This window comes from Cavia porcellus, unplaced genomic scaffold, assembly GCF_034190915.1.
Source record: "Cavia porcellus strain 051 isolate PalLab524CR breed Dunkin Hartley unplaced genomic scaffold, mCavPor4.1 scaffold_24, whole genome shotgun sequence".
Taxonomy (NCBI): Eukaryota; Metazoa; Chordata; class Mammalia; order Rodentia; family Caviidae; genus Cavia; species Cavia porcellus.
Genome location: NW_026947507.1, coordinates 25,282,404 through 25,304,760, shown reverse-complemented (window position 1 = coordinate 25,304,760; position 22,357 = coordinate 25,282,404). Strand labels below are relative to the sequence as shown.

The 22,357-nt window shown below is 42.0% G+C and overlaps 1 protein-coding gene across 3 annotated transcripts in view; it reads right to left on the bottom strand.

Annotated features, from left to right (window-relative positions):
• The window catches only part of Mfap3l (microfibril associated protein 3 like), a 42,227-nt gene extending 20,153 nt beyond the window's left edge, over positions 1–22,074 (bottom strand). The window contains exons 1-2 of one of the 3 annotated variants that reach the window (XM_063234755.1): positions 21,694–22,074; positions 12,397–12,478 (exon numbers count right to left, since the gene is read on the bottom strand). In XM_063234755.1, the coding sequence (XP_063090825.1) occupies positions 12,397–12,478; positions 21,694–21,926 (315 nt within the window). In that variant the 5' untranslated portion in view covers positions 21,927–22,074. Of the gene's footprint in view, positions 1–12,396; positions 12,479–19,385; positions 21,536–21,693 lie in introns of those variants that run through there. The other 2 variants (XM_003469133.4, XM_063234756.1) reach the window with 2 other exon arrangements.
• Positions 22,075–22,357: the final 283 nt, after the last annotated feature.

Sequence of the window (22,357 nt, the reverse complement as noted above, 5' to 3'; positions counted from 1 at the left end):
ATAAACAAGAAAGATCTTTTATGTTAGGCAAAGCTTATGCTCTCATGAAGCAAAGCAGACAATGAAAAGTATACGTATAAGCAAGGATTTCAGCTATAGCTGCACCCCTGATAAACACACCATGATGGGCTAAGTGCTTAGTTAAGCAGCTGGGAAGAACTCAGCTGAGGTGGCCCCCGAGCCGGGTCAGCAAGGCCAAGACCTGGGAGAATATTCCAGGAATAATCTAGATGAGGAAACAAGAGAAGTGTTACAGAATTGGTCAGAGAAGCAGATATACCCGGATCATCTAGGGCTTTGCAGGCCAGACTAAGAAGAGTTTGTGTCATATCTAATATTCAAAGAGGGCCCAGGATGTAGCCCAGCAGCACAGTGCCTGCCTAGCAAGCATGAGATTGTGAGTTCAATTCCTGTCAGTACTTGAGAAGCTGAGGCAGGAGGATGTTTAGTTGGAGGCCAGCCTGGGCTACCTAACAAGTTTAAAGCCAGCCCAGCTTAGACAGTGAAACTGTCTTCTTCAAAAGGATTACACTGACAAGGACAACCAAAACACACACACACAAAGAATAAGTAATGTTCATTGGTAAATTTTAAGCAAGAGAGTTACATAATATTGTCTCTTAAAAAATCAACTTTATTGTGCTATAATTTACATTATAACATAGTGTACCTATTTGAGGGATTATTTTTAATGAGTTTTGACAAATCGGTGCACTCATGTACTTACCACAATAAACAACATATTCCACAACTGCAGGTGTGTTTAGGTGTGTAAGACAGATGACCATATTATTAAGTTTTTGTTGGGTCATTGAACACAACTGTTTGCAATCTGTTTGAACGTCCACTTTGTATGCTTTAATTTTGTAACTTGAACAACTATTTCTAAGATGACAATATGTAATCCATTAACTAGTGATTCTTACTTTTTTTTTGAAATTCTGTATTACTTGTACCCTTTTACTGTCTTTTTTCTTTAAATAAAATTTTAAAAAACCATATTGAACATTTTCATCACTGCAAAAGTTCCTTTGCCCCATCCCAGTATTAGTGTTCACTGCAATCCAGTTCTTGACTCTGTGTATCCCTCTAACCAGTTCAGGTTCATTTTTTCCCCATGTGGATATCTAGTTATTTTGGCCCCATCTGTGGAAAAGACTTCCTTCCTCCAAAGGCTTACTTAGCCTTCTTGTTAAAACAATCAGATAGGGTGGGCCTATTTTTAAAGTCTTTATTCTCTCTCACTGATCTATATGTCAACCCTTATGCCAATACTGTACTACTCACATTGTCTGCCTCTTTTATCTTTGTATCTTTAGTCTCTGACATTGTACCTGACACTCAGGGTGCTTGATAAATTTGTCTGCAGGATGAAGGGAGATCTGTCCAAGGGAGAAACCATTATTCCAGTTCTGTACACAATTAAAATGAAGAGGTACCTAGCGATGATAAACTGGCTTTAGACCATGATTTCCTCAGTAGGGAAAAAGAGTTTTCTCAGTGTGTAGATTTCCACAGGGTCCCGCTAGCCCCAGTAAGCCCAGCACAGTTCCCCACTGTGGTGAGGGCAGATAGCACATGTTGCAATGGGACCACAGATACTGCTGTGACTCCGGAAACAGCTGAATGTGTGGTTTCCTTTTCTTAGGACAGCTGCAGAGCAGCCATACATAAGAAATGAATTGTCAAGAGTACTGTCTCAAGTTTTAGACACATTCTTAGCCACTTTTATTTTTCTTTGGCGGTGGTACTGGGGATTAAACCCAAGACCCTTGAGGAGTAAATATATTAAAACTTTTTCACAGTTAAGGAGACTATAACAAATGGAAGAGCAAACCATTTTAAAATGCATTAAGTGAAAAATTATTTCAAAAAAAGGCTATTTGTTCTACTTTCAAGCACACTGTGGTCTCAAGAATAAAACAAGAGGATACTGCTAAGCTATGATATTTTCATATTAACAGGTGCTCTAGGCTAGAAACCCACTGACTATTCTGAAGCTGCAAGTAGCTTCTTAAAGTCCTTCTAATGTACAAAGACAGATTTGCACTTTAATGAGGGAATTTTAGCAAGCTGGTTCTTCTCCTCTCCCATTCCTGCTCTCACTGTCCCACCTTGAAGTTATTAAGGGGCAAAAAACAGTGTGTAATTTACAGGTTGCTTGTATCAATGAGTTTTTACACTGAGCTAAATGACACTAATAGACCAACAGTTTTAGTAAAAATTCACTACTATCACATACTATGCTCTTCAGGTCCTAATTTGTGATCTTACACCTGTCTTGAAGAAACATATTTTTAACCTCAAGGACAGTTCCTAGATGGCAGAGACTCTTTAAGAGGTCTGCCGGATTTCCTTAATGTGAGGTACCTGTAACAACCTTTATGTACTTGCTATAGGAAGCCACACTTCTGTGGACTTTAATGGCAATCGCTTAAGATTAAATTACAATGTGCTACCTAAAGAACCTAAGATAGGGTTCCGGATTCAGCTCAGCGGTATAGCACCTGCCCTGCAAGGGTAAGTCCTGAGTTCAATCCCTGGTACCAAAAACAACTAAGCACCTAAGATAGCTTGTGCCTTTGGGATGTTCGGGAAATATTGTACAAATGTGCTATTTTTTTTAACCTTTAAGACCAGGATTTTACAGTAGACAACATCATGGTAACTTGGGTTAATAAATCACACTCAAACATTGTTTAAGACGATTCAGCCATTAAAGAGTAAACCTGAAGTACTGCAATCCAGTAGATTAAATTGCAGTCCTTCAAAAATACAAAAACAAAGACCAAAGAATTCAAAATGAGGGTTTAACAAAAGCTACAATGGACAAATTGTTAAACTTCATGTCTTTGGTCATGGCTTTTGGGAGATTCCATGGACCGCTTTGCTTTTTTTTATAAATAGGACAAAACAGAAAAATATTTAACAAATAACAAATATTCTTTAATTTGACTTCTCTACTTCCCAGCACTTGCATTTTGTCTAAAATGTTTAATAAAATACTTTGCTGAGTCTTTTTTCTTGTCTATCTGGGGTCAATAAGACTTTGTCCATTTATTCTGGAGCCGGGAGAAAAAGAGTGTTTTGAAGAGTGTGTATACATTACTGTCTTTTCTTGGCAGGGTTAATGCTGGCATTTTCTCATTCACTGTGATGAATAATTTGTACAGTTAAACAACTGAGCTTTGTCATAATATCTACTGAGAGTCATTGCTATTTTCATTTGCACATGCATGATGCCACAGCACAAAAGCTGCCTCTTAATTGAAGACACATCCCTGAGAGGGTTACATTCATGAAAGAAGGAAGGAAACAGTTTCCTATGAACTGCAGAGAGCCAATACAATGTTCCTTAAATCATACATGGTACTGAAGCCACTTTAGTTATATAATTTTGCAACTTTCTATGCATCATAAGTAGTTAAAAATAATCACATAAATCTTTAAAAAACATAATTTTAAATGATCTGCTTTAACAATTAAAAATTTCTAACACAAATTTTCACTGGCCATTCTGTCTTACTTAATATCTTTCAAGGTCAACATAATACTGAGTTTTGAGGTAGCGAAGGTGATCTCTGGATATAGGTTGTGGAAATCCAAAGTCAAAGGCAAGAAATTTGTGGGATTTTAACTATTAACCCCCTAATCTCACTCAGATGACAAATGGGCCCCTCTTATGAAACTAAGAAAAGGCACTGCTATTAGTTTACTTTTAGAAGCATGCAGAGGGGTTTAAGTCAATCCAAATCAATGTACATCACCTGAGAAATGACCCTGTGCCAGGCACTAATGAGGTAATCTAGGGTGAAAATTACAGGGGAGAGGCAGTCCATGGCCTTATCATTCAAAAACCTAATAGGAGAGGATGGAATCAGAAGCTGACAATTACAGGACAGTAAAACCATGGTGGGAGGAGGCGTGTTTCTTTTTTTTTTTTTTTTTTTTTAAATTTTATTTAAGGAGAAAAGAAAAAAAAAGCAGAGAAAGGGTACAAGTTATACAGATTTGCAGAAAAAAAATGAACAGTAGGAAATTACTAGTTAATGGATTACATATTGTCATCTTAGAAATAATTGTTCAAGTCACAAAATTAAAGCTTGTAAAGTGGACATTCCATCAATGATACTGCAAACAGTTCTGTTCAATGATCCAATAAAACTCTGTGATATCATATTCTATCTTATACACTTAAACATACATGCAGTTATATAATTTAGAGCACTTTCTTTTCCTCTCTTTTGTACAATGACTATTACACATTTTGGGTTTCATTGTTCTCATGGTTCTTATTACTTTTTTGGAAGAGAGTAAAACCAAATGTGACATAACAGAACAGAATCGGTCAAGTCAAAAGGGTGGACATAATAGATAATGTGAAAACATAATACAAGGTGATCAACAATGGTTACCATAATGCCTCCCGCTATCTCTAATAGAATTGCCTATACCATTAGTTATAATACAATTGAACAAAACAGTAAAGAACAAAACCGACAAAACCAAACCATTGGAGACATTGTAGGTCTTCAAAAGTAGATAAAAGTCAACGAGAATGGGCATTATAATGAATCTCATTATCTTCACAGCTGATGCCTAAATTTTCGAACCTGATACTATCCAGCAAAACAGAATAGGGGAACATCAGTTAAAAACCAGATGGTGAGAGTAATACAGGGCTTTAAATCGAGGTAATGGAAAGTCAAAGTGGGTTACTATAATATATCCTGTTATTTTTTTTTTCTTTAATTAAAAGGATAAAAATAAAAAAAGTATTAAAACAGTAAATAATGGAGTGGAGATTGAGATAAAAGAGGGCATAACAACGAAACAGCACAGATCAAAACATAACCATTTAAGCAGAACAGTGTTTCACCACCAGATAATCCTGACCTAAAAGTAGTTACCATATTGTCTCTTTCCTTGAAATCCTTGAGTACAACTTCGTATACTGTAGCATTAAGTATATCAAAACAATGTAAAACCATTTAAGAGAATGACAGCATTACAGAGTATTTAGAGTCGACTAACAGAAAATGAATAATGGTTTCTGTATAATCTCCTTGTCTTTAAAAGGTTTTTGCTTATACTGTCGTACATAATAAAATTCAGTAAGATACAACCTATTTAGACCATTGGAGACAGAAGGACAAAAGCTAGATGAGACTTCAAAACAAGATGATACTAAATCAGTATTACCTATTAAGATGTCATTTTCTCCAAAATAGCTGTTCCTATCATCCAATCTTCTCTGCCTCATTTCTGTTGAGCTCTTATTCTGTCAGTAGCTGTCAGTTTGTCTTCTTCACTTTGTTCTCTGCTCCATTAGTTGTGGCCTCCACTATTTCTGGATTCTTTGTATTTTTCTTTTTTTAGAATATCCTGCAATACTCTCTGTAGAGTTGAATTGGTGGTGGCAAATTCCCCCAGTTCCTCTTTATCCTGGAAGCACCTTGTTTTTCCATCAATTTCCAGGGACAGTTGTGCAGGATATCTCAATCTTGGCTGGAGATTATTATCTTTCAAAGCTTGAATTATTTCCCCCCACGCTCTTCGTGATTTGATGGTTTGTGCAGAGAAATCTGCTGTAATTCTGATGGGTGCTCCCTTGTAAGTGGTCTGTTTCTTGTCTCTGACAGCTTTTAATATTCTGTTCTTGTATTGAATTTCTGGAATTTTTATTATTATATGCCTGGGTGTTGCTCTGTTTGGGTTGTAGGTAGCGGGGGTCCTGTATGCCTCATACATCTGAGTATCTTTACCTTTTGCTAAATTAGGAAAATTCTCCTGGATTATTTCTGTGAATAGCTTTTGTAGTTCATTTGTTTGTGTCCCTACTTCTTCTTTTATGTTCTTAATCCTTAAGTTATGGATCCTCTTATCATCTTCTTGTCTTTGTATTATTGCTGTTTGTTTCTTTGTTATTTTTAAGAAGTTTTTCATTTCATTCTCCCATATTACAATTCTGCCCTCCAGTTCAGATAGTCTGTCCTTAGTTTCTTTCAAGCTGTTATGCCAGTCTTCGATAGACTTCTTAGTTTCTTGGTAGTCCCTTTGAACCTGCTTCACGTATTCTATGCTTTCCCTGTTTTCTCCATCAAACAATTCTCCCCTCTTTTTCTGTTCTTCCATTCCACCATCTGTTTTTTCTTGGGTGGGGCTTAGCATTTCCCTAACTATTTTGCATACTTCTAGCTTCAGGTCGTTGATAACTTCATTCCTGAATTGGTCTATGAGGCTCTCTATATGGTGCTTTATGTGTATTGGTGCGGTGTCTACTATTGCCTGTTTCTCAGAATTGGGGGCCGAGGAGCCTTTCTTGTTGCTGCCTCTTCCCATATTCTCTGTTCCTTATATATGCAAGCTTATATGAGAGGCCCAGCTTCTCTCCCTGTCAGCCACAGCCTGATCGAATTGCGCCGGTTAGGTGTTCCCACTCACCGCTGTGCACCAGGCAGCCTACGCGGGGGCCCGCCCCTCCCGGCCTCCGTCAGGCTCTGGGATCTGGTTTGGGCCAGCCTAAGGGGCCGCCGGCAGCGGCGTCACGTAGGCCAGGCACTTTTCACCAATCCCGCCTGAGAGGGGAATGTGTGGCTGGAGTCGCCAGCGCGCCCTGCTCCCGCAGGACTGCTCTGGCCCAGAAAGTCCGTTGGAGTCAAACTGTGGTGGAGTGTCAGTTTCTGTCACTCACCTCGCCACAAGTCAGAACATGCCTCCCTGCCCGTCCTGTTTTCGACTCCGTTCGCAGACTCCCGTTCTCAGAGCTTCCGCGCGTCTCTCTCCTTGCCGAGCTGATGTAGAGGCAGCCAGCCGCCGGGCGGCGGGAAACCCAAATCGCGGCTTCCAATGGCGCAGGGTCCAGCCTCAGCAGCGAGACTTTTCTGTTCCTGTTTTAGCACCAGGACTGCATTCCAAGTTGGTTTCTCTCAGCCGAGGTTGTTCCTGAGTCAGCAGAGCATAACTCCACCTGCTTATGTCTCTTTAGTCCGCACCATACCTGGCTTCTGAGCCTAGTTTTTCAGAGAGCCTCCGGTAGTTGCTGTTATCTGTCCGCCATGTTCTCCCGGAAGTCTGTCCGCCATGTTCTCCCGGAAGTCGAGGAGGCGTGTTTCAAGGATCTTGTGGGAGAGGAAATCCTAATAGCTTAGGAAAGCCAGGGAGAGTTTTCTAGAAGAGATACTTCAGTTTGAATACAAAGGAGTTGCCAAGTGGACAAGGACAGAGAAGCCAGCTTTGAAAAGGAACAGTATATTGAAAGAAATGCTTGTTAACTGGGGATCTGTGTAATTAGTCATCACTGGGTGGCACTGGAAGAAGAGGGGGGAAAATGTGCTAGTCCAGATACACACGGGAATGGTGTGTACCACAAAGGAAGTGATGCGTTCACAGGCTGGTAACTGGGCCATGACATGGCTTGTTCTGTGCTTAGAAAGATCACTCTGATCCGCTCATAGCATGGGTGGTTGTGCAGAGGCAGCTGGGAGACAGCTAGTCTAGAGGAAAAAAACGAGCAGGAGCCTGAACTAAAAGTAGAGAGCAGGGAAAGAAATGAGCAAATATGGAAGACATATAGGAATGAGAATGTACAGGACTTAATGTACATTACTTTATAGCATGCTGAAGTAATACCAGCCTTTCCAAGCAGTGCTGTATACAATTATACTGTCAGCTTTCATGGGGTGTCTCATCTTCCAAAATCCTATGGCTGGCACGGTCAGTGGAATCCACACGCATATGTGCAGTAGAATTTCAACTAGCCGTGCCCTGGGCATCACTATCTCACACGGATGAAACCATGTTTAGAAGCTGTGACCTTGTGCAGTCACAGTAGCTGTGGCCCAGTCCCTTTACTTCTCCTCGCCTCTGTTTCCTCTCTCAATGCCTGCTTGATGGAGCACCAGTGTTACAATGACAGGCAGCAGTCAAGACACTCAAATGTATAAGTTGTCACAAAATGAAGGCACAGGGCAGCTGGGGTGAGATGAATTAGGGTCTATCCTGCTAGGAAAAGAAAGACACCAAGGAGAGATCTCATAGCATTGTGAGCATATCATTTACTTATTAACCATGCAGTAAGATGACACTTTCCAGCTACTTAGTGGACAGAATGAAATATATCCCCTGAGTTGCTGAATTGCTGTGAATGACCACCGGATGGGCTGTTTAAACTCTGTGAACAACTGTGACACTAAATAAAGTCTGTATTATTACTTTACCAGCAACACGAATGTCAACATCTTTGCAGAATTTTATACTTTATTTTTGCCCCACAAAAGGTATAAACTTCTCAAAAACAAATCTGCTTTATGTCAGGTTTTTGAATTAAATAAGAATTTTAATTTCACTGATGTTATGTTTGTAATACTTTATTTTTGATGATGTGTAATGCCAAGAGACCATTCTTGAATCTTTATGACCTTTTTTTCATACTGTTGTGATTAAGAGTAAAAAAATGAACACAAAATAAAGTTCTTAGAAATGTAATGTTTAAGTTGTCCAGTCATCAAATTATTTTAAAAATCACTCTAATATGCAGGTGAGATATTACTGATACCTTACTAAATAGGAATATCAGTTAAGCTTGATCATCAGAAGGGATATATTCAACAGACAGTATTTTATTTTTCTTGGCTTGAGACAGGGACTTGCTATGTACTTCAGGCTGGCTTTGAACTCACTGTGTAGCCCTGGCTAGCCTTAGGATTTGTAGTGATCCTCCTGCTTCAGACTTCTGAGAGGTGCTAGGACTATAGGTGTATACCACCACACCTGGCTATTTCAGTATTTTAAAGAGAAAAAAGAATCACAAAACCTTATAAAGGAGGAAGATAAATATTCTATAAAGATTTTCTCTGAAAAATTATTATTAGACAAGATAAACACAGGCCTGTCACACATATTTGTTTAAAGAACTAGACCTCCAAAAACTTGAATTTCTTATCTTATCATGAAGGCTTTTCTTTGTATCAGATAAGAAAGGGAAGCCCAGAAAAGGTAAGCAATTGCTCAGTCACGCAATTTAGTGGCTAGAACTAGAATAAAAAGCTTGCAACTGCTCACATCTATATTGGGGCCTGGGATTTTGTTAATATCTCTAGAAAGGCAACTGTCAGACAGCTGAGACATGGATGGAGGCCAATACAATCATACATATATCTTTTACAAGAACTGATTGATGTATTTAGAAGCACTTACTGATATATTAGTATATCTTTAATATCCTCAAATTTTCATTCTAAACAAATGGGCTCTAATTGTTTGGGGTCCAATTAACGTAAATCTTTAACTGAACAGAGGTATTTCACATTTTCTCAAATATCTGATAGGAAATAATTCAGAGCCAGGAAAGAATCAGGACACTGCACTGGTTCATGGTATCTTCTTGCTCCTGAATCAGTCCCTAAAACAAATTACCATGCAGAGATATTTTTTTAAAAGGTGGTGGTTGGCTAGGATGCTGTCACAGTGTTTTTCTCTAATCTCTGATGTCATTCTTTACCAGGTTCTACATTCAAACTACAGCTGGCTCAGAGGTACCTCTCTAGTTGTTGTCTTTCTCTGGGTCTCTCTACCATTAGAATAATATTCTAGGACTAATATCCGTACTTTCAAAATACTATCTGTTTCCATTTGGAATGCATGCATAGGAAGACTCAAATTTTCATTCTGGTCCCAATAATTTTCAATGTCACTGACTAATGTATAGCATTATTTCTTGCCAACTTCCAATGCTTGTTTTGAATTTGATCACAAGCCCATTTCCCAAGGATTTTTTTTTTTTTTTGATACCAAGAATCAAACTCAGGATCTTGTGCTTGGCAGGCAGGCACCTGTGCCACTGAGCTGTATCCCCAGCCCTCCCAAGAAGCTCTTGATGTGTTCGGTATAGCTCTTATATTCCAAAGGAAGCCATGTGGAGGTTGAAGAGTATCTGAAAAGTTGGATATACAACGAGTCAGAACTTCTCAGGGCCTGAACATGAATCAGAGGATCCCACAGATCAGGGAAGTGTTTTACTGAGGGCCGATTCCTACATGCCAGCCCATAGATTCAGGCTGCTAACTAGGACTCTCCTAGATGGAGGCCAATCCATCTCTCCCATGCTGCCTGCAGAATAAATTACCCACAAATCATGGAGCAATATTCTTAATGCACTTCCCTAAACATGAGGCAAGTAATAACACATTTACATTTTCTTGCCATTTCTGGATACTTTGTAAACTTCTAAAGCCTTGATCCCGAATAGGTCTTTGTGTACAGACAGATTCTGAACTGGCCAGGAACTGAGAAGGCAGTTTCTCACACAACCTTACAAAGAGTGGTTGATTACTATGCAGAGATAGCCATTATAAAGCTACTGAACTCATTATGAGCCTGAAGGATAGAAGTCAATCAAGACAGAGGGTAAGTATAACACAGACATATCCGGTGTTCCAAACTCCAGGCAGTGTAAGAACTGCTGCCAGCGAGGTAAGATTACTGCACAGGCAAGGAGTAAATGAACTCCTGTGCTAAGAAATGGGATGGGCTCGGAGGTTAAGATCAAGAACAGACATTTTGGGATGAGGTGTGAAGCACTGACCAGTTCAGAATTTCAGGGTTAAGACCCACAAGCTGAAGCGTAGGTATTAGTTTCCTGCCTCACTTTTGTAATTCCCAGGTAAGTGACCATTGTGAGTTAGCTGATCCCTCTGAGCTGCAGGTTGTTCCCCAATTTACCACTCAGACCACCACAATCAGCGCTAAGACTGGGACTGCAGAAGGAAGAAGTGGGAAGGGGTGGAGAGGAGAGGGAAAGGGCAGGGAAGCTATTTCTGTGCAGATGAAAAATCCCATTGCAGAAACTATGAGCAGGGCAAAGTGCTGAAATCTTCAAGTCATTTGTGTCTTACATGATGGAGACCTTGTGCACACCAGAAAGCATATATGATATATATATATATATACGCGCATATATATGTGATTTTAAAACATGAATTACCAAAATTTTTAAAAATATATATTACCATTAATCCCCTTCCAAATATTGCCACCACTTCAAACACACTCATCCCATCATTCTTGCCACTTTTTGAAGCACTTTGGAAGTCCTCTTTTGTGTCTTTATATGGTATGATAAAAAACACAGTAAATGTTGCTGCTGAATACCATCCAACAAAAAAGAACGTTTGAGAGGACATTATTGTGTATCCTCATTCACCTTGTTCACGAGCTCTGGATCTTCTCCAAAGTCAAACCGATCATGAAAGCTAAATGTTTTTAACTGATTCAGCACATTGTGATAGCCATGACAGTCAGTTTAAGACACTCATGAGAGAGGGCTTCCAGATTTGCTTTAGACAGTAGCAAAAACTACAAGTGTATTTGAAGTGAGAGGGATTAATGCGTCTTTTCCTAGAATAAGTTTTTTTTTTTAAATTTAAGCATTCACTGTAATTTTTACCACATATTTTAAGTATAGGTATATATGCATGCACATAAATACACACACACATTTTCTTTCTGCATTCAAGAGGATGTATTTTTTTTTTTCATTAACAATATTCTACCACAACAAACATACAGTTGGCTCTTAACTATCTGGTGACTTTGCTTAGTAGCAGGAACTTGCTATCTTTTTCATTACTTTTTAAATGATTAGTCACAATCCGTATGGGTAATACCTCCAAGACAATTTAAAACACAAACTCTCAAATTCTTACAATGAACATTTTTTCTAGCAGTTCCTTATCAGGAGTACCCGTCAGAGAACGCCTTGCTGTGACCTGAGAGAAGCTCCTGGCTGACTCATGGTTTACAGTTCCCTCTGGCTTACTCTCCCACGGCTGCCCTGGGCTCTGCTAGTCCCGAAATGCTCACCAACTGTTGCTTCTGCCTGATCAAGTTCTGGGATCCCAGGAGGCTTACCCCAACACTTCCTTTCTAGCTCTGCCCAGGCCTTGCTCAAATGCCACTTGATCAGGAAGGTCCTCCGTGGTCACCTTAGGTAAGCCACTGTCCTCCCCTATCACTACCCACCTTTGCCTTGCCTTTATCTTAGTGTGTATTAACTACTAGGTGTTCATGTGTTGTGTCTGCCCCACTGAGGCATGAGACCCTGGAGGGCTGGTGGGGTCACTGCTGCTTCTGCTGCTACGCTTCACTCTGTTATGCCCAGTGTCTATAACACGCCACGTGCACAGCAAGTGCTAGAGTATCTGCTGACTTATACTACTGCACTTCTATGGCTTCTAAATTAGACTTATTACTAATTTACGGTCATCTATACTACACTATTCCTGCAAATGCTACCCATTTGTTAGACATTTTAGGTAAGTATAGTTATTCTTTATTACAAAACTAAAATACAAACTAAAATTTCTTAAAAGTTAGTTTTCAGAAAGCCTTCCTTACCTTGCAGTGAAACCTAAGATGCTGATGTAGCCTGGAAGGCTCTGAGAGCAGAGGCCAGGTAACATGGATGAGGAGGTAGAGGCTGCAAAAACAGGAGTGAAGTTTTTGGGGAACTATTTCTCCTACTAAAATGCACTCTTAATTAATGTCAAAATGCTGAAGCATCCCTTAGTCCCTGCATCTTTGGCCATTTTGATTAAAGTCAGATTCATAGCAAAGGAGCTGGATCAGCTAAGGTTTCTTCTTTTCATTAGAATAAAACTTGATTTGGAAAAAAATGGACTCACTAACTGGAGAGGGTAAACAGCTTTTCCTCCTTCCCCTCCCCGTTTACCACCTCATTATCACAAAGTGGAATTGCATAACCAACATTCCTGAGTCCCACAAGCCGTTTCAGTGACTTTCACTAAGACCTGGATCTCAGTGAAAAATAGATCAGAAGAGATCTTGTAATTCAAGCTCCACATGATTTACTTATTAAGAGCCGGGCAATTACTTCCTTTATAGTTACTGTGCATTTACAGTTTATAAAACACTCTCACATTCAGATACTGTGGCCACCTGGAGCCTCACTGCACTCTACTGAAGGGGTGGGCCTGGCAATTCTGCCCACTGGGCCCTGTGGGAAGCAGGGCCACACCCCAGCCCATGTAGGGGAACCTGCAGAGCCCACATCTCATGGCGGCTTGCAGTCTGGGCCTAACCTGAACAGTGATCACTCGGTGTACCAGCGTGGGCAAACTGCCAAACATATCTAATCCATTACGCTTGAGGAATTATTATTTTAAAATTTTGTACAGAAGAGCAATACTTCACAGAATTTGGTTGAATCTGAATAATCTTCTCCCTGACTTTAGTGCATATCTTAAGACCCATTTTCCACCAAAGTTACATGTTTTTCAGTTTTACAGTATAGTAAATCATGATAATTAAACAAATCACCAGATCAGAGTTGAAAACAGGGATCTGCACATTTCCACACAGAAGGCAAGAAGAAACTTGCCTTTTCTCTTGGCTTTGAACAGACTGTGAGGTGGCGCACACTTCCAGGTGTTCTCAATGACTTCTCAGTTGTGCAGTCTGCTTTACATAGGTGATAAAAACAATAAGCACCCAGTGGTATCAATTAAACTCAATTTAAGATAGTTATGAGACCACTATTATCCATTTAGTCCCAACTACTGTGAGTATTAGAACAAGTTTATGACCAGGTCTTTACCATAAAGGCACTTAGAATTTTGGTGCCACCTGCATCCAAAGCAGTAAATGTACGCTAGCCAAGGTAAAATAATACCACAGAGATGCAGAGAAGGATCAGCTGGCAGGTAATAGATGTTCCCAGGTATTGACCCTAGAGGTCAAACGAAGGAAACAGGACAGTTTTCCCAGCAGAAGTAATTTTAGTTGAGACAAGTAAGGGGAAAAATAAACATGCATGGCAATTAGTAAAAACCTGTTACATTCTGTTTCCCCAAAGCTCATGACCACATCTGCTGGGTGCGCCCATCTTGGGATATGAGGGCATTCTTCCAGGAATTCTATTTAATCATGGGAAGCCTCTGGCTTCTTAGGCGAAGTAATGAAGTGTCCTGTGGGACAGTAGATCCATTACTTTGAAAGCAAAAACTGATACCTCTGGGGGACAAAGGGGAGGCCATCATAACCAGGAAGCAGTGATGAGATGCCCCACAAAGGTCAGAGGGAACCAAAAGTTCACTGTAGGGCCTGGGTACTCCTGTGCAGAGAGAAATGCTGGGTGCTAGAGAGCCAAGGATTGGTTATACTCATGTTCCCTTGAAATGAATTTCAAGCTCGTTAAAAAGTATTTGGAAATGGAGAGAAATATAGTCCCTCTGGGAAGTCTAATAAGAACTGACTCAGAGACCAAGACATCTAGAGTTGCCCAAACTTGAAGAAGAAACATTCTTCCCTCCAATTTGGGATTGCTGGAAGAAAGATGGGCAGGGAGAGGACGAGTGTAGAAGGACAGGTCGGGCTGGTAGCAGGATGACAAGCCCAGGGCCTTTGTGTAGTGGGGAATCAGCAATCTAGAAAATGAGATTAATAATAGCAGTTGAGAAGCAAGAAAGTACAAAGGTTACTACATGTTTCAGCTACTCAGAGCCACCGTATGGTGACTGCGAAGAAATAAAAGTCCTGCGTACAGGCAGGAGCCAAAATCTAGCAGTCTTCACTCCAATACCTTCTCCTGCTAAGGACGAGGGAAAATGGCTTTTGTACTTTCCACCTTCTTCCTTCCTTGCAGGAAACCTGGCATTTGGGGAAGAAAAGCATTAGCTGTTTTTATTCCACGAATAGAGACCCCTCACCAATTTCAAGGAGGTACAGGAAGGCATAGACGTGAGGAAAGATGCACCCTATCATGTCTGGGAGAGGGACTGCTTTAATGAACCCAATGGGCGCTCCAGGCCTGTCTACACTGGGTGGGCCTGTCATCACACAATTCTAGAGCATTCTGCTCCAACCCCTTTATTTTCCTCAAAGAGCAAACCTTGCCTTTCATGCTTTTTCTTTTGCCATCAGCAAAGTCAAGTCCTCAACAGAAGGAAAGGGCTGGGATTATATTTAAATATCTGCTCAGGGTACTTTTCTGTTTCTCACTGATTACAAAGAGCCAATTTCAGGTGATCTGATCCTTTAAGTAAAGTTACTAGAGAAGTCCAGCCCACACCATTTTCTTTCTGTTGTTTGGGCTAGGCCCAAATGCTTCCATCCGGAGGCTGGAAAACTAAGGGGAATCGATTGCTTTCTTTTACATCTCTCTTGCAAAGTCTGCGACCTGCAATGGTAAGGTTCTTCCCCAGCACATGGTTCTGGGGATGGGTTTTAATGACTCTCCAGTGCTTTAATCCTGCATGAAGTGGAACCTGGCTTCTCTGGAGCTGCCTTGGGTAGCAGAGTTCAGAGGAGCTGTTCTAAGCCCTTAGTCCCTCAGGGCAGGTGTGCGCCTGCATTTCTCCAGCACCTGACCCAGATAACCCAATTAATTAAGAAGAGCTTGTTTAAAGTGCCTCCTTCCCTTTCCTGACTGACTGTACAAATCCACAGCCAAGTCCTAGTGATTCTCATCTCTAAACACCTGGCTACCAGGTTCCTGGTTTTCCCCTGGTGCCATTATCTCGAACCTGCAATCATCCTAACTTCTTCCTCCTTGACCTCTTAACGTGCCTGCCTCCAATCTCCACTCCACATTGTTGCTAAAGGCTGCTGACTGGACAAGCTCTGATTTAAAACACATCCCACGTCTTCATTTTGTCAGCAGCATAAAACTGAAGTCTTTAGCTGGAAATGCGCGATCCTTCACGGACTGACTCCCACTCACCCCCTCTAATGCTATCTCTGCAGCTTTGCCCCACTGTGGCGGGCCCCTGCTGGCTCCTACTGGTTCCCACAGCCCCTCGGCGGCTCCCCAAGCTGCCAACCTCACCTGCGCATCTGGCAAAGAAGCTGCTTTGAAGCTTTGACTAGAAGCCTCCAGGATACCCTTGCAGCCCCAGGCACTCCTTTCTCACCGATTTTATCCCTCACTTCCTAGCTTTGCAGTAATTGTCCCTCTTGATTGTCTACCCCTCCATTAGACTATAAAATCTCAAGGTGTCAACATGTGTTGAATGAATCAATGAATGAATGAACAGACAGAACACAAACTTGAGAGAAGTTAGTTTGAGACTTGGAGACACTAGCGTATAGGTAGGTGGCTGTTGCAGTCACGGGAAAACAAATCACCCAAAAGGAACATTGAGCTCAAGGTAAGACCCACATTAGAACACTGGGGAAACAGAGGACAACCCCTCAGAGAAAGAAAAAAACTAAAAGATACCTTAGGGCATAGCACTCAAAGACCAAGGAGGAGAAGATTTAAAAACAAGGTATGGCTTGAAGAAATATAAACACTGTCAGGATGAATGTAGTAACTTTTGTCGCTCTGAACAAAAAACAAATAAAGCCAGAAAGTTATGAGGAAAGAGTTCTTATGCATGATTGCCTGATAGGAACTGTCACAAAAGACTGCCAGGATCTCAAATGCACACAAAGGCCACCACAGTTTTATTATACAACGTACTTCTACGACTACCAGAACATCTGCCCACCAACTCTGTTCAATTTCAGACCAGAACCACTCTTGTTAGTAATTACTGTGGCCAAGGATTATTTTTTCAAAATATCTGACAGAATCCTCATTTGTTTTTAAAAATGTCTCCTCGTCCCAAGCTCTCTAAATATGCCCACAGTTCACTACGATGTGTATTTCTATAGCTGTCCCCTGCTGTTCCTAAATGTCATTATCCTTTGTAGAATCTCTCTCTGTTTTAGACTGACAGGTTTATACTAAGACTGTACCACAATGGAGAACAAGAATTACTACATCATCCTACAAGGATATTTGGGTGAAAAAATCTTAGTCTTATGTGAATGGAACTACACAGTCAGGATAATTACCTTCTTATTTTCATTAAGGTAAATTTTAGTCAATTCTTACTGTTATTTCCAGTACTAGGTATTGCTAGCCTAGGACTTCCTTTAGCATGCTGTCTGAAAAATTTGTTTTTCTTTTCCTAACTTTTTCACGTGTAGTTTTTTCTGTGTCAGTCTTGGAACACAAAAGTAGATTTATTCAGTTTAGATTTTCCAGACATATGCAGTTGTCATCTCAGCCAAACTGTTATGGTTTTACGGGCTGATATTGAGGCTTTGTCTACAGCAGAGACAGAATACACGTGGAAAGCATGACTGGTTTTCTTATACTGTAGATATACCTAGAAGTTAGGTGATCCTGTATTTAGAGCTGTCATCCATCTCCTACCAAACATAGAGTCAGCCCATGGCCAACACTGCTGATTGTGGCAGTTCCCCAGCTGAGCCACTGCATGCTCATGACATTGGAAGCAGCCATTACCCACTAGATAGAGTTAGCCCATCTGAAATCTCCTCATTCTTAAGTCAATTATATTAAATTTGAGCACTCACAGCACTGGGAAGAACAAAAGACTACTGCTAAGAGGACAATGAGTGGAAACGAAGTACAGATGATCCTTGATTTACCACGGGGTTAAGTCCTGACCACCATCCTAAAATCAACAGAACCTACAGTGAACCATCTTAAGTGGGAGACATTTGTTGTTGAAATGTGACTCAGTCCTTCTGCTTTAATTTCTATGTCCCCCATCAAGAATGGTGGATTTTTAAGACTTTTTAGTCTTCTTTAGCTACTGATTTCACAGACACATACATATGCCATTTCAAATCAGTTCAGAGACCTGAACTAAAGCATGTTGGTTTCAGAGCCCTATTGGCTACTGACTCCCTCTGGTCAAACTACCCTATGAAACTAAGGGTTTCACTATACATTGTGTATTTTAAGGAAAATAAGCCTGGTAGCAGTCTGTCCACTTCACGTGCTATCAAAACCCCTTACCTGGTTACCTACCGTTTATCTCTAATATAATAAAAGCCAAACTGCTTCGCACAACATGGAGTTCATCACAATAAAAGCACCACTTTGCTCCCCTCATCCTGCCCTTGTCCGTTATTCCATCCTACCACATCTGTCTTTGTATACCATGTATTCAATTTCTTTGGTTCCTGTAACAGACTGCTACAGACTTAGTGACTAAAAGCCACATGAATTTATTACCTTGTAGTTCTGTAACTTAGAAGTTCAACATGGGTCTTACAAATCCAGGAATTAATAAGACTGTGTTTCCTTGCCTTTATCAGTTTCTGGAGGCTGCCCATGTGGTTTTATGGCCCCTTTTCATCATCAAAGCCAGCAATAGCCAGTCAAGTCTTTCCCAAAAGCATCAGCCTGACACTAAATTTGCTTTCCTTACTTTTTTTTTTTTTAAATTTGGTACTGGGGATCGAACTCACGATTGTGTGCTTGCAAGGCAGGCACTTATGCCACTGAGCTAAATCCCCCCCAACACACACACTTTTTTTTCCTTCTTTACCTATGAGGACCACTGTGAGTTCACCGAGTCTTCCTAGGTGGCCCAGAATAATCTCCCCAGTGTCATATCTGCAAGGTCTCAAAGTACATTGGCGGGGCATTTTCTTGTCTGTCATAATGGTGCTTCTCCTGCCTAGAGGTCCGCTGATCTCTGTAGAAGACTGCTACCCATTCCCCAGGCCATCCTTACCAGCTCATGGAAAGATCACCCCAACCCAGGAGGTTCTCTCCTCTCCCAACCCAGCCTCATTCGTCTGCCTCTTCAGGCCCATGTGAACACACGAATTGCACTGCAGCACTTATTTTGTCCTGTAACTTACTTGTCCTCAAGCATGTATCACTTCAACTAGATAGTGAGTCATGATGTCTTACTCATTTTTGCAGGCAAAGACCTAACTAGAAACTTTTGTAGGAAAAAATTAATGTGATCTTTTAATGCATAAAGACCTCAGGAAGAGGCAAACAAGAACAATACCTTCATAGGACTTCTGTTTGGAGTACAATTTAGAAGTTACTTCCGACAGCTCTCAGCTTATTTACCACAATTGATCAAACCTCTTAATCTTTTAACTATTGCAGGGAGGTACTACTTGGATTATCAAACATTGCCAAAGCTTTAAGTGTTCTCCTGGGTTCAGACAGACAACGTACACCCCAAGGGCTGGGTTAGATGCCAAGTTAGGTATCGTATTATCTGCATGAATTTAAAAACAAAACAAAACACTTGTCTAACAAATCCAACTGGCTGGTTGAGTATTAAAGGCAACTTGACTGCAGTGTTTACTTGGTGCTTCAATATCTGCAAGTTCTTGAATAAAAATTATTGAAATTCCAAGTGAAATGAAATTTAGGTAAACTCAAGTATTTAGATATGCTCCAGTTCAAAGCTGTTAAATAAAATAAGGCCCCATAAATGGAGAGAGATTTATTTTTAAAGTCAGTGATTTGCTATGAATGCATAATGTCACTAACACCACACAGCATAGAAATCCAAACACAGAGTAAAACTAAAAATCACCTGTCTAGCCATTGAGCTGAAGAAATCCAGTTGTGTATAAAAAAAAGAGATTATTAGTGAGGCATGGTGGTACATGCGTGTAATCCCAGCACTTGGGAGACTGAGGCAGGAGGACTGCTGAGTTCAAAGCCAGGCTGGGCTACATGGTGAAATCAAAGCTAGCCTGACCTACATAGCGAAACTCTAAAACAAAAATAAAAACGAGAAAGAGGGGGGGGGAGAGAGAGAGAGAGAGATTATTACCTGTGTTGTAACTTGAACATAAATCTTTTTTTTAAAATTACCAATAATAAAACTCCTTCAATTAACTCATGTTGGTTTTTTAGATTTAGGTAAAGGAACTGTGGAGTTTTTAAAGCAAAGGACAGTATATGAATAAGCCTTTGGCTGCATTTCAATTGCTTTTCCTAGTACTGAGAAAATAGGAATCTGATATCCAGGAGTGGTACAGATCTGTATCAAATGTAACATGCATAAAAGGTAAACTGAGGCTCAGCTGCTTCCTATAGATCAGAAAGACCCAAGGCTAAGGGAGACTCCAGCGCCTAAGAACATGAGACTTGCTGTACACAGTGAGTCATGCCTAAATGCTGTTTTGCACTGCAGATTTTAAACTTGATGCAGTTTTACACAAAGGAAAGAACCATCATCCAATGTGTGTTGGGTTTCTCAAGCTGCTAGATTCTTCTGTAAACTGGGTAAAATGGAGTCGTGAAGGTCTAATATGTACAGATGGTGATCATGTTGATACCATTATTTTACATGGCTATTCCAAGCTTTTTCTGCTATTAAATCGAGATTATGTATAAACACAGCACAGAGCCAACCTGGAGAAATCACTGAGGATCTGGAATCATCTCAAGATCTAGAGCTATCTCAAACTTATAAGCAAGCACCCACCATACAGGCTATGCTCACCCAGGGGCACATCAGTGGATTTCTAAAGTCTATTAAGGTTAATTCAAAATGTGAACAAAGCACACATCTGTAACCCTGGCATTCTGGGGGGCTGAGGCAGTAGGATTACATATTTGAGACTAGCCTGGACAACTTTCGAGACTCTCTGTCTCAAAATTTTAAAAAATGATGATAAGATGTAGCTCATCATGAAGGCCCAAGGTTCAATCCCCAGCACGCGTGTGTGCACCCACACAAAGTGAACAAGAAGTGTGTAATAAGCTTAATAAATAAAACAGTTGAACCCACTAGCAGTAAACTAGCTCTCACTAGAACAAGGATTGTACACTTTGCCCCTATGCAGACAATAATCCTAAGAGTAGTGGTTTTAGGAAAAAGAGTAGAAACATTAATGAGATACAAAATTACATTTTCAGTATTAGTCAAATGTCTGTAGAACTACATCTAACTTTCTCCTGAAGCCAAATCTTTTCCCACCCTGCATTTCGTCCTCAACATTTTACTATGCTCAGCATAGTAGCAACTGAAAAAAAATGTGTTTCATCTAGAAACAAAAGTGAGAAAACTTCAAAAAACACTGCGCTTCTGTACTGTTAGGTTTCCAAGTTTTTAATATAAAGCTAAAATAAGGCGATATAAAGACAGTTTTACAGTAACCAAACTTTTAACAAATGCCCTTTAAAAAACCACAATCAAACCATAACATTATTTTTTACAGCGTGAGCAATAGTTGACCAACAAATATTTTTTTTTTGCTAGTTCGCTTTATCAATCATGCAATTTGCAAGCTCACGATTTTCTAGAGGTAGGCAGGCTAATGCTCAATATTAAAATAAATCGATTCTGCAACGACTTTGTTATTGAAATCAATAAGGCATGTTTTCTCATCCCGGCCATGAAGTAATTCCATGTCAACTTGCTATGGTGTCAAATGCGACAAACTCTGAGAGCTCCAGTGGAGAGGCGGTGGCTCCTAGCACCAACTGCTTCCCACACTCCCGCAGCATCAGGACGCGGCGCCCGCTGGGTTCCCGAAGCACAACCCGCACTCACAGCCCCGGGAGCCTAAGTCTGAACATCGTCCCCCCAGCCCAGGGAAACTGAGGCACGATGACCCGAGCGATTCAGAGCCCAGCTAAGGCCCCGGGTCGGCGTCCTCTTTTCCGAGGCGAGTCCGGAGGCTGCGGGCAGTGTGTAGTGGACCTTGCACTCCCCGCCCTCGGAGGTCACCCGAGCCCCCAGCCCGCCCGGATCTGAGCATCCTGCGCCCCCGGAGCCTCCCTCCCAGCACCCCGCCTCTGCTGCGGGCTCTCCCCGCTCAAGCGCCCGAAAGTTCCGCAGCTCCGCTCGGCCTCCCACCCGCGCCCCGCCGCCCGGGCGCCCTGGCTACCTGACAGCGCTGCGCCACAGTGGTGGTCGCCGTGGCCCCCTCGCCATGGCCAGCCGGACAGCGGCCGCCGCGCCGCGCTCTGCGCCCGACGCCCGGCAGCGCGGCTGCGGAACCGCCGCCTCCTCCTTCGCCTCCTCCTCCTCCGGCGCCTCGCCTTGATGCGGGCTGCGCCGCGGGCGGCCCGAGTGCGGCGCTTCCCACCTCCAGCCGCGGAGCCGGCCGGCGCCGAGCATGCCCAGTGCGGCTCTCCGGGCGTGCGCCGTGGCCTCCGGGTTTTCGCTGCAGCCGCGGGCGGAGGCGGGGCGCGCGAGCCGGTGGGGTGGGCGGGCGGCGCTGCCGCGGACGGGCGAGGCCGGCTGCGCTAAGCCGCGGTCCGCGAGCGCAGCCTCTTTCCAGGCGTGACGCCGGCGCTGGGCTCGTGCTGCACGCCAGGTGGTTTCCCAGCCGACGGCGCTTATTGCAGACGCTGTCTCGCGTGGGGCGCGTGAGTGGTAATTGCGGGGCACGGGGCGCTCCGCGGGCTTCCGCCGCAACTTTCCCGAGCGTCGCCACGCTGGAGTCAAGGACAGCAGGGAGAAGCTCAGCGTGCAGCCTGGACGCCGCAGCGAACCCGCCCGGCTCCTTCCCGGTGACCCCCGCGGGGTGGACTCCGGGATTTCAAAAT